At 44.5% G+C, this 13,664-nt stretch overlaps 1 protein-coding gene across 7 annotated transcripts in view; it reads left to right on the top strand.

The window, feature by feature from the left end:
• Positions 1 to 13,664, top strand: part of FNDC3A (fibronectin type III domain containing 3A) — a 459,441-nt gene that overhangs the window by 339,046 nt on the left and 106,731 nt on the right. For all 7 annotated transcript variants that reach the window (XM_073613177.1, XM_073613181.1, XM_073613178.1 and 4 more), the window contains one exon: positions 5,079 to 5,217. In XM_073613177.1, the coding sequence (XP_073469278.1) occupies positions 5,079 to 5,217 (139 nt within the window). The remainder of the gene's footprint in view (positions 1 to 5,078; positions 5,218 to 13,664) is intronic.

Below are 13,664 nucleotides of genomic sequence, written 5' to 3'. Positions count from 1 at the left end.
ATCAAGCTAACAGGTGGAGTTCCAGCCCCCCTCTCAAATGTTTACCTGCCTGTCAGAGCATTTCCTGGATAGCGTTAGTAGGTCATTGGCTAATTTCAGATATGGAAATACTTTATTCTAGGGCTGTTACTGATTAAAATTTTCGTGTTCAATGAATCGATTTTTTTTTTTAATCGACTAATTTTGATTTAATTATAACGCACATACAGATCCAACTACTTTCAGCTGATCTCCTTGCATTGCAACTCTGCATTAGTCAGTGGTAAATGTAGTATACACTATATACAATCACCCGACACTAGTTAGTTTCCACAATCCATGACTTAACTTCACAGTTCACACAAATACGTTTTAAATTCAAACTGTAGCACTGACGTAAGTAATTTTTTTTCCACAGTAGCATGACAATCACTCTCACCTTATGGCATGGACCCCTGTGCAAACAGGTGGTCATGCAAGTGGGTATCAAAAGGGTTAACACGGACCATAAACTTCTCTCACATCTCCTTAGATCTCAGCAAGGACGCCAGGTCATGGGTAGAAAGAAAAGATCTAAGTGCTCACCGCTTAAGTATAAGATTTAATTTTTGTGTTCAAACACAAACTACTCACATAAAGATGATAAAAACACAGCATGTAAAGCCGACAATCGTGTTAGTTCTGTAGGGCAGCAGCGGGTGACGTCATGCATAGCTCCTTCCCCGTACGCGTTACGTTCAATCAGAACTTCAACGTCACTGGACTCCTCCCCCTTCCCTTCGTTAGCAGATGGAGGCACTTGGGGAAGGGGGGAGGAGTCAGTTGACATCGATGTCCGTGACATCACCGGATCTCCGACGGAACTCCCTGAAGACCCGAAAGCCGGCGGAGAGGTGAGTACCGATCAAAAGAATTTTGATCAATCAAAAAAATTAATAGATTAATCGAGGAATTAATCTTTAATTTCCACAGCCCTACTTTATTCCAGATATGTACAGTGAGGGAAAAAAGTATTTGATCCCCTGCTGATTTTGTATGTTTGCCCCCTGACAAAGAAATGATCAGTCTCTAATTTTATTGGTTTATTTTAACAGTGAGAGACAGAATAACAACAAAAATATCCAGAAAAATGCATTTCAAAAAAGTTATAAATAAATTTGCATTTTTATGAGTAAAATAAGTATTTGATCCCCTATCAATCAACAAGATTTCTGGCTCCCAGGTGTCTTCTATACAGGTAACGAGCTGAAATTAGGCACACTCTTCTAAAGAGAGTGCTCCTAATCTCAGCTTATTACCTGTATAAAAGACACCTGTCCACAGAAGCAATCAGATTCCAATCTCTCCACTATTACCAAGACCAAAGAGCTATCCAAGGATGTCGGGGGCAAGATTGTAGACCTACACAAGGCTAGAATGGGCTACAAGTTCATCACCAAGCAGCTTGGTGATAGGGTGACAACAGTTGGTGCGATTATTTGCAAATGGAATAAATACAAAATAACTGTCAATCTCTCTCGGTCTGGGGCTCCATGCAAGATCTCACCTCGTGGAGTTTTAATGATCATGGGAACGGTGAAGAATCAGCCCAGAACTACACAGGAGAATCTTGTCAATGATCTCAAGGCAGCTGGGACCATAATCACTAAAAAACAATTGGTAACATACTACGCCGTGAAGGACTGAAATCCTGCAGTGCCTGCAGGGTCCCCCTGCTCAAGAAAGCACGTGTACAGGCTTGTCTGAAGTTTGCTAATGAACATCAGAATGATTCAGAGGAGAACTGGGTGGAAGTGTTGTGGTCAGATGAGACCAAAATCAAACTCTTTGGCATCAACTCAACTCGCCTCGTGTTTGGAGGAGAAGGAATACTGCCTATGACCCCAAGAACACCTTCCCCACCATCAAACATAGAGGTGGAAACATTATGCTTTGTGGGTGTTTTTCTGTTAAGGGGACAGGACAACTTCACAGCATCAAATGATTGATGGATAGGGTCATGTACCTTCAAGTCTTGGGTGAGAACCTCCTTCCCTCAGCCAGGACATTGAAAATGGGTCATGGAAGGGTATTCCAGCATGGCAATGACCCAAAACACACAGCTAAGGCAAAAAAGGAGTGGCTCAAGAAGAAGCACATTAAGATCCTGGAGTGGCCTAGCCAGTGTCCAGACCTTAATCCCATAGAAAATATGTGGAGGGAGTTACCAAACGTCAGCCTCGAAACCTTAATGACTAGGAGAGGATCTGCAAAGAGGAGTGGGACAAAATCCCTCCTGAGATGTGTGCAAACCTGGTGACCAACTACAAGAAACTTCTGACCTCTTTGATTGCCAACAAGGGTTTTGCCACCAAGTACTAAGTCATGTTTTACGAAGGAGTCAAATACCATATATACTCGAGTATAAGCCAAGTTTTTCAGCCCATTTTTAGGCTGAAAAACCCGAGTGAATGTCAATTTAAGAAAAAATGTCCTGCAATGGAGGCGAAAAAGGGGCAGGGCTGAGAGCTCCATGCTGCTGGGCTGTCACCAGGGGATGTACACTGAGCGCTGAGGAGATGAGTAAGATGATTGACTAGAACCTGAGAGAGGACGGAGAGAGGGCGGCCCGGGAGGTCAAGCTGCTCCTGCTCGGTAGGTGTGCCGGCCGGCCGGGATGTGCATTCCTATACACCTTCATTGTGATCTGCGCTCCGCCATTGTCTGCCCAGACCTCCCTGTCCATGTGCCCGTCACTGGGTCTGGTGACCGGAGGATGAGCAACCGATCACTGACCGATCAGAGTGCTCTGCAATCACAGCCCCTCCATCATGTCTGACTATCCACTCACATGTCACACCTCACCACTTCATTGGATGGAGGCCTCACCACATACACATCGATAACATCCACTTCCTTTCACATTGTAAAATTAATTGTACAGAGATTGGAACATGTATGGGGATCCTTAGCCTGGCCACAGAAAAGACAGAATGGATTGTCCTTTCTACACATTGGAGGTGGATAGAGGAATCCACCCCAATGTTCTATTGTATTATCGGGGAAAACTGTCACTACACACTGATTAGCACTGCAGGTTCAGATCCAGACAACATTGACCGACAGCCCCCAATCATTAGATCTGACTCCCCCAACAGGAACCACCATAGATGGATCAATATTTGGCTGATTATGGCCAACTTTCAATCCATCCATGGGCAGATTTAATCTGACCGCACACACAGCGGGACATCATGACATCTACTAGGAACTGGTAAGGCTGTATATCATGGGCACTGGCAGGCTGTCTTTCATTGGCACTGGCAGGCTGTCTTTCATGGGCACTGATAGGCTGTACATGATGGGCACTGGCAGGCTGTATTTCATGGGCACTGATAGGCTGTATATGATGGGCACTGGCAGGCTGCATTTCATGGGCACTGATAGGCTGTATATGATGGGCACTGGCAGGCTGCATTTCATGGGCACTGGCATTTCCCACCCTAGGCTTATACTCGGGTCAATAAGTTTTTCCATTTTTTTGTGGTAAAATTAGGTGCCTCGGCTTATATTCGGGTCGGCCTATACTCGAGTGTATACGGTACTTATAAATTGATTTGCACTTTAAACGGTAAAATAACTTTTTTTATAACTTTTATGAAATGCTTTTTTCTGGATATTTTTGTTGTTCTGTCTCTCACTGTACATTTTTGTTCATGTGTGTGGAAATTAACAGGTTTTTCTACTCCTGACTGTCACAAACAGCAAGTCCAGTCTGAACATGCTGTCGCCAGTATATGATGGCACTTTCCGCCTCACCCTGCACAGGGACAGACTCTTAAGAGTGAATGACACTGTGGTCGGTTAACTACATACTTCTCCCATTGTACACAAAAATAGCCTCCACCACGTGCTCTAAGAAAAAAAATGTAGTATATAAATATATAGTCCCCAAAATATGTTGCAGAAAACACTATAACATTAGTAGTGCTGATCAGTCACAATGTAAATGATAATTGTGATAATGACCATAAACTGAGCCGTGTCCTTCACATGGACAGAATGTATGTACCATACAGGCAAACAACTAGGGAGGCACTTCTTTCTGCCATACAACCGACCGACCTGGATATCACCACTGTTCTCTGAGGGGTAAAAGAAACGTATCCCGCTGTGCCTTCCTATTAAAATAATACATCAGCTAGAAGAACATCAGGAAGTCTGGTAAGTTCATTACCTTGGGGAGTATTGCACACGCAGTGTGGTGACGGTATTCAGCTGGATCTAACCCCGTATGAACTTGACTTGATGGACAATTTATTATTCACAATATATCCATAAATTGGACTTTATTATCACAATTATCTTTTAATTGTGACTGATCAGCGCTACTCATGTTATAGTGTTTTCTGTAACATATTTTTGGGATTATTGATTTATTGTTATAGTGGCTGCTTATGTTGTTTTGAAACATTATTGTAAGCTTCCATGAGCGCTGAGGGAGCGGTATCAACTTTTTATACTTGATTATTTCTCATTTGTTAGATATAAATATATACAAGAAAATATATCCATCAGGCAATAATACAACTGCAAAACTGAATTTTAGGTGGTATTAACCCCTCCCCCACAAAATCAATTATATTTCTGCCTTCTAATTCTTGAATATGGTTGCTGGCTAGTGCCTTTCTTTAATTTTTTTGCTAGTGCATCCCCCACTACCCTCACCTCAGGTTGACAGTGCTGTCTACCTTGTTCCTCCATCCAGACTGGGGACACCTTAAGACAAGGACGTGTGTTGCTGGCTGGATCACTAGGTGAAAATAAAGAGAAAAAAGCTATAAAAAAAAAACATGCAGCTACCACATTTATGGATTGGTAAGCTGCAATATATAAAAATGTAAGTTTTGGGGGTTTATTACTGCTTTAAGAATAAAAGAGTACCTAAAGTCCTAAGTTCTTTGGGTTCTGACAGACTTAAATCAATTGAGCATTAAACTTGGTCCTGTATGTGGAATTGGAGATCTACGTTGATCTATGAATTGGTACTTTTACAGATAGCTTGTGCTTTCTTTGTCTTTATTTACCGTTCTATTTCTTTTATATTTATCCATTTGTAGCGTCCAAGCAGAGCTGAACTCTGTCAAAGGGAACCCTTCTGAGGCTGTAAGTTTCACCACATTGAACTGCGAGCCAGACACCCCAAACCCTCCGCGAATTGCAAATCGGACCAAAAATTCACTTTCCCTCCAATGGAAGGTGAGTTATTAATGGTTACAAATGAGACTCAAAAGTCAGTTAATATGCAGAAGCTCCTAATATGTCTCCCCTTGTTAATCTTTTGTGGGGTATCAAAAATAAGAAATGTATTTTTCATCAATCTTTCTTTTGGATTTGATGTTTCTGTTCCAAAATAATCAAGTACTTTTAAAAGTCTTGCATACATTTAAACAAATCACGTGTTCGAAACAGATAAGACACCCTTCTTGGCATGTCTGTACACACACAGGGGATCCCCGAGCATGCACTCAGATGCCGTGAGTCTCGAAAAATACTCAACATGACGAACAACATTTGTGCTCATGCTCTGGGATCTCCCATGCGTCTACAGACATGTCGCAGGTCTCTGCCAAGTCCCAAAGACCTGGTGGAGTCCTGTAGCAAATCTGAGCATTCGCTAAATTTTTAAAGATGGTGGAAAGGGGCAGGGAACTGGAAGTGATGCCTGAGCAATACCAGAGCGGAGGAGCGTAGAATATGTTTGTGTTATTATGGTGTTGTATTATGAAAAAGAATAATCATAGAAGAAATCACCTGGAATGTGGAAATCCATACATTTTGAAAGAATGATTCTCACTTGATTCTAGCAGGTTCAAAATGTTGTGTTGTATACCTACCTCTGCTGTGTCACACCACCAGCAGATCCTTGCTATAGAAGGACCAAAGAAGGTATTGGACTAAATTTCTGGAATTCTCTACCTCCTTGAAAGTTTTTAAAGCTTTTGCAGGGATTTTTCAAAACAATGTTATAAATGCAGCTATTTATTATATTATAATTTTGTAAAATTTATTGTCACAGATTTCAGCTGAATGTGGTCTTTACAAACTATAAACATAATGCTCTTTTTACTTTCAGCATTATGTTGTAATGGTCAAAAGAATCTGTTCACTTAATTTATTATTGCAGCACTGATATACTGTACGACTGAAATGGGTTTGTGCAAACAAAGTGGTGCAAACATGTTATTTTCATTTGATACTTAAAGAGGAACTTTACCCATAACAACTTGAAAAATAACGTTCTTTAGTAAGGAGCATACATTCCACAGTAATTATGCTACCAAAATTAGTGTGTGCTGTAAATTGCCTCCAGCTCAAGGCTGCCACTTTGGTGAAACCCAGAGCACCAGTAAATCTTTAGACTGTCAGCAGATCGGCCTCTACTGGCTCTTATTTTCAGGTCAGTGCCAAAAATAGAGGGCAGCTGAGCAAGTGCAGAGCGGGATGAGACAGTGTATTATTGGATTGTAAACAGTATAGGCACTTATTTTTAATGCTTTACATAGCTTTACCTGCAAAGGGGCCAGCTATATATACTGACCTGATCAAATCTCTATGCACCTCTGCAGTTATAGATTGTTTATATGAATTTATAGCTATCTGGGCTCACAGGAGGTGCCAGTGACGTTGGATTATGTCATCAGTATTTACCATATTTAGATTGTGGAAGCTCATTGCCTAACCGGATTGGAAGATTAGAAGTTGATTGTGCTGATACTTTTTATAAAAGGGGCCCACAGCTGAGCGTATCCAGTGTGTAAAGAGTTTAAAGTAGAACTCTGGAACCCCTGGAGGTTAGTTTTGGTGTTTGTGTTCCGGTTGGGGAGATTCACCCTATATATTTTTTTGCTCCTGTGACAGTGGTAACTAAGACAAAAAAGATGAGAACTTTTCCACTTTTTACTGTAACAAGAAAAGAGGGGAGATCGAGTGGTAAATTATCTCAACACTCTAGGCTTCGTTCACATCTCCGCGTTCTGAATCGTGGGCGGAATTTTGGCGATTCTGCCCACGATGCGAAATAGTGGCAAATCGCAGTGACGCCTATGCGTTCCCTGTGACTTCCAATGACACCCCAATCGCGGCGCGATTTTACCGCAATTCGGCAAGTGACAATCACGGTAAAATCCCACAAACAGAATCGCGGAATGCCTGTCGCCCAAAAGGAGCTCTTGTACTTCTTTTGGGGCGACAGGCGTCCTGCGATTCTGTTTGCATGATTTTACTGCGATTGACCTCCACCGAATTGTGGTAAAATTGTGCCGCGATTGGGGTGCAATTCCGCCTGCAAGTCAGACCGCAGAGATGTGAACGGAGTCTAAGCTGATAAATTTATAGGGCATCTTGTTCTGTTGCAGAACAGCCTTAGGCCCCTTTCACACGTGCAGCCCGTTCAGGTCTGCCTGTGAGTTTTTGAGGCGGACCTGAGCGGACGTTCCATACAGTTCTTTGGAGCGACGGATGTCAGCGCTGACATGTCCGCTGACATCCGATCCTCTCAATTCAAACGGATGAAAACTCTATTTTCTGTCCGTCTAGCGGATCGGATGAAAACGGATCTCCCATAGTGGAGAGCGAAGATCTAAAAGGACTGTCTCTGCACAGTGAGCAGAGACGGACCTGTCATCCGCCAGCTCAGTGGGGATCAACGGATCGATCCCCGCTGAGCAGACAGAGTCCATCAAAAACAGACATTATGTGTGAAAGGGGCCTTACTGGACAAATGAGCAAATGGTAAAACCACAAAAAGTGGGACTTTAAATATGCCTATTGGGAACTCAAGACAATGGATTACATATTTACATATTAAAAAACATCACATAGTGTGTGTGTGTGTGTGTATATGTATATATATATATATATATATATATATATATATATATATATATATATATATATATATATATATACCACACAGTATTGAGTATAGTAGTGGAGCTAGCATATGGATATATATATATATATATATATATATATATATATATATATATATATATATAATATTAAGGTGTTTCATTTTTCCAAAGATGTGATTTTCATATGACTTTGCTTACGCCCCAAGTCTCAGTGATTTAAGAGATATATATGCCAAATTTCAAGAAGATTGGATAATATTTAGGGGTTGCACACATTGAACACTTTTATCAAAGCAAAGTCTGTGGGCTTCACTTGATAAGAAGTCATATACAACAATGCTGGATGAAGAAAGTCCCGTTCAAGGCTTTCTAGAAGAACAACGAGTGAAAATGGTTAACTGCATCCAAAATGTCCTAAAAGACGGAAGTCATCCAAGAGAAGACTACATAGAGTTATTACAACTCTCACTCCTGTACCTAGGAGGTTGGTCTAAAAACTATTTCAGTTTCAGGATCCCAGGGGCACTGCATCAAGCAAGGTGGATAGCAAAGGCAATATATGCACTTAAAATTGTGCTCTTCACTAAACAGTTGAATGTTCCTCAACGATAATTGGAAGGAATGAAACTGGTTGCACATTTTGTCAGCCTCATATATGTTCGCTTTTGGCATAAGGCAATTGTAAGTCGATGGGCTCCAAAGAATGATTTGGATATGCTACAGCTTTTGAGCACTTACCCAGATGCAGACGTCAAAAAATGTGCTCTCGCAGTTGCTAAGAGACACCTTTGGTATCTGTCAGAAACAAATGTAGGATTGGCTTTTTTGGACGAATGTATTACTCAGGCTGTTAAGAAAAATATGACTAAAAATTTAGAAACCAAACCAGCAAAGAAAAAGGAAGTGAAACGATTAGATGGTAAAAACATGTTTTTTTGAAGGAAAAGACCTGAGCCATCTCATTACTAATAAAACAAAGACATTCTTCCAATTGTTTGGGATCCAGGACGTGACAGAATACTGCAGTGATTCTCTAAGAAGCCATGTGAACGCTCTTAAGGTTATCAATGATATCGCAGAAAGAGGAATTGCTCTGATAAAAATATAATCGGTCAGGGATGAACAACAAAAACAATTCTTGTTGAGGGTAGTCGAGCATCACAGAAAAGTCGTCACCAAGCAAACAAAACAAGAGATTGCATCTGTCAAATTACCTATTAATCTTAGTGTATAGTTTTAATAGTATTTTAAGTTTGTGATTTCTAGTTTTCCCAATAAAAATAATTAACATTGAAAAATCTTATTTTTTGCCTACTTTTACAAACGGATCAAAGTGTGCAACCTCTAAACATTATCCAGTCTTCTTGAAATTTAGCAAATATATATCTTTTACATCACTCAGACTCGGGGCGTAAGCAAAGTCTGCAAAAATTTTACAGTTTATTTTTTTCATTAGAAAACACCCTAATTATATATATATATATATATATATATATATATATATATATATATATATATGTATATACATATACGAATTTTAAGGAAAAAAAAACTTTTAGGAGGGAAGTTGAAGGGAAAAAAACTTACATTTAAATGCCCATCATTGCAGCCTTGTCAGTGCAGCCTTCCCCAGTGCAGCCTTCCCCAGTGCAGCCTTCCCCAGTGCAGCCTTCCCCCAGTGCAGCCTTGCCCCAGTGCAGCCTTCAAAATTGCCGACCGCGATTTGAAAATGGCGCCGCCGGTGCCGAAATACACAGAGCCGGTTCTCGGCTCTTCTCGGCGGCTCTCGTTCACTTTCGGCTCCACTCGTAGTCCCGCCCGGGATGGGCGTGACTGTGAGCGGAGCTATCCGAACCTAGCCGAGAACACTCGGCTAGGTTCGGGCTGCGCTCGAGTGAAGCCGAAAGTGGCCGAGAAGAGCCGAGGACCGGCTCTGTGTATTTCGGCGCCGGCGGCGCCATTTTCAAATCGTGGTCGGCGATTTTGAAGATCTGGCAGCTCCGGATCGCAGGGGATCGGTGTATAACACGCACCCACGATTTTCCCCTGATTTTAAGGGGAAAAAAGTGCGTGTTATACGCCGATAAATACGGTATACACTTTGTATGTAAAAAAAAAAAATGATATACTGTTTGCCATACTCATTTTTCCTGTCTTTGTAATACAGTTAGACCTACATACTGCCTATGATTTCTGAGGTCCTAAAGAAGCGGGAGCTCCCACGAAACGCGTAGACCAATACTGCGGAAATCATTAACTGAATGTATTAAAGCCATATACTAGCTCTACGCCTATATTTAATACTGTATGGTATATACTATATGTTTTTTAATATGTAATCCGATAAAGTTTTTTGTATTGTTTTTATATAATTTTTAAGTTTTATATAAAGTTGACTTTAGTTCTCAAAGGGCAAGCCCGCTTTTTGTGGTATTACTATTTGCTTATTTTCGTATTGGGTTGATGCCTATGAGAGCATGAGCAATATTTATAGAGGGCATCCCACCCCCAAATTTTCAAAAATAGTATACTTACTGGCCAAATCACCAAGTCAAAATAAAGGAAAGAATGCCTTAACCAACGCAAAACAACGTACCCATACGCCGCTACTTTGACGCTAAATACCGGGGTTATGGCAGCACCTAGCTGCCATATCCCCGGTATTTTCGGGAACGCCGTGCTTTTCTCTTTGAGATAAAAGTGGTCTCCACGGTATATTTGCCGCAAGATTACCTTAACTGTTGTTTTCTATGTACCCTTGTGGTGACTGGCATTTATCCAGTGCAGAAATCTGCCAGTCAATGCAGACAGGTTGATTTACTAAAACTGGAGAGTGCAAAATCTGGCGCAGCTCTGCATACAAACCAATCCGCGTCCAGGTTTTTTTTTTTTTGTCAAAGCTTAATTGAACAAGCTGAAGTTAGAAGCTGATTGGCTACCATGCACAGCTGCACCAGATTTTGTACTCTTCAGTTTCAGTAAATCAACCCCATAATGTGAATAAGGCCGGGTTCAAACTGATTATGACACGATTGTTGATTCGACTTTGCCCTGCGACATCAATCCTACTTTCATCCGACTTGAATAAACAGGATACGATTTTGCTCCGACTTTGACATAGTCCGACTTGGCCTTTGACCAATCAAAATAATCCCAGTGTGGCATAAATGTATTTTCCTGCTGCTGTTATCGCCATGTCGGATGGTTAGGACGAGGATCTGACTTCATTGATATTGAAATTGAATGGGCTGAAAATAGACCTAAGTAGTGGAGGAACCTTTTTCAAAGTCAGACCGACTTGTGTTGGACCAGTTAAGACGGCTCTCATAGGGAACCATTGATTTGTACACGTCATGCGACATGTGCTCCCAAAGTCGGAGTGAAAGCGTGAACCAGGCCTAATGCCGCGTACACACGAGCGGACTTTCTATCCTACTTGGTCCGGCACACTTTCCGACGGACTTTGTCCGCCAGGTGCGCCGGACTTTAAAACGAACGGACTTGCCCACACACGCCGGGATTTTCCGGCGGGCTAAGTCCGCCCGTCTTTCCGACGGACTTTCGCCGGAGTTCCGGCGGACTTTCAGAATGAACGGACTTGCCCACACACGGACAAGTCCGTTCATTTTGAACGTGACTCAGGTGCGACGGGACTAGAAAAGGATGTCAATCTTGCCGCTTTTATCGGCTAGATTGACACCTTGCGAGCCCCGTCGCGAGGCATACCAGGCCCTTAGGTCTGGTATGGATTATAAAGGGGAACCCCGCTACGCCGAAAAAACGGCGTGGGGGCCCCCCCTAAAATCCATACCAGACCCCGATCCGAGCACGCAGCCTGGCCGGTCAGGAAAGGGGGTGGGGACGAGCGAGCGCCCCCCCCCCTCCTGAACCGTACCAGGCCGCATGCCCTCAACATGGGGGGTGGGTGCTTTGGGGGAGGGGGGCGCCCTGCGCCCCCCCCCCCAAAGCACCTTGTCCCCATGTTGATGAGGACAAGGGCCTCTTCCCGACAACCCTGGCCGTTGGTTGTCGGGGTCTGCGGGCGGGGGCTTATCGGAATCTGGGAGCCCCCTTTAATAAGGGGGCCCCCAGATCCCGGCCCCCCACCCTATGTAAATGAGTATGGGGTACATGGTACCCCGACCCATTTACCTAGGAAAAAAGTGTAAGTAATAAAACACACCACACAGGTTTTTAAAATATTTTATTAAACAGCTTCGGGGGGGGGGGGATCTTCCTCCGGCTTCGGGGGTCTTCTTCCGGCTTCGGGGGTCCCTCCGCTTCATCTTCTCCCGGCGTCCGGTTGGTTCTTCTCCGCTCTCCGGCCTCTTCTCCCGGTGTCGCAGGTCTTCGGCCGGCCCCTCCGCTCTCTTCATGTAGCTCTATTGCGAGCGGAGGTCCGGACTTCTGGGCTTCTGGGCTTCTTGGCTTCTCTTCTCTTCCCCCAGATGTTGACACGACGCTCTCTCCGGCTGGACTGGTCTCTGAGGGCTGCGTTGTGACTTATATAGGCGGAGACCCCGCCCCCATATGATGTCACAGTCCCTGGGCATGCTGGGACTGTGACGTTTTAGGGGGCGTGGTCGACCACGCCCCCTAAAACGTCACAGTCCCAGCATGCCCAAGGACTGTGACATCATATGGGGGCGGGGTCTCCGCCTATATAAGTCACAACGCAGCCCTCAGAGACCAGTCCAGCCGGAGAGAGCGTCGTGTCAACATCTGGGGGAAGAGAAGAGAAGCCAAGAAGCCCAGAAGCCCAGAAGTCCGGACCTCCGCTCGCAATAGAGCTACATGAAGAGAGCGGAGGGGCCGGCCGAAGACCTGCGACACCGGGAGAAGAGGCCGGAGAGCGGAGAAGAACCAACCGGACGCCGGGAGAAGATGAAGCGGAGGGACCCCCGAAGCCGGAAGAAGACCCCCGAAGCCGGAGGAAGATCCCCCCCCCCCGGAGCTGTTTAATAAAATATTTTAAAAACCTGTGTGGTGTGTTTTATTACTTACACTTTTTTCCTAGGTAAATGGGTCGGGGTACCATGTACCCCATACTCATTTACATAGGGTGGGGGGCCGGGATCTGGGGGCCCCCTTATTAAAGGGGGCTCCCAGATTCCGATAAGCCCCCGCCCGCAGACCCCGACAACCAACGGCCAGGGTTGTCGGGAAGAGGCCCTTGTCCTCATCAACATGGGGACAAGGTGCTTTGGGGGGGGGGGGCGCAGGGCGCCCCCCTCCCCCAAAGCACCCACCCCCCATGTTGAGGGCATGCGGCCTGGTACGGTTCAGGAGGGGGGGGGGGCGCTCGCTCGTCCCCACCCCCTTTCCTGACCGGCCAGGCTGCGTGCTCGGATCGGGGTCTGGTATGGATTTTAGGGGGGGCCCCACGCCGTTTTTTCGGCGTAGCGGGGTTCCCCTTTATAATCCATACCAGACCTAAGGGCCTGGTATGCCCCGCGCTCGCCGCAATAGGAAGATTTGTTTTTCCTATTGCAGCGAGCGCGAGATGCAATACCATCCCCTCGTGTCGTATTTGGTCTGTCGGACCAGCCTACACACGAGCGGGCTTTCCGTCGGACCAGCACACACACGAGCGGACTTTCCGCCCGAAACTGAGTCCGACGGAAAGATTTCAAACATGTTTAAAATCTAGGTCCGGCGGGCTTTTGGGAAGAAGTCCGCCGGAAAAGTCCGCCGCCGCCCACACACGGGCGGATTGTCCGGCACACTCTGGTCCGCCGGACCAAGTATGCCGGAAAGTCCGACCGTGTGTACGCGGCATAAGTCCTTATA

The sequence above is a fragment of the Aquarana catesbeiana genome, linkage group LG02, assembly GCF_042186555.1.
Source record: "Aquarana catesbeiana isolate 2022-GZ linkage group LG02, ASM4218655v1, whole genome shotgun sequence".
NCBI lineage: Eukaryota > Metazoa > Chordata > Amphibia > Anura > Ranidae > Aquarana > Aquarana catesbeiana.
This window is presented reverse-complemented; position numbering and strand designations above follow the sequence as displayed.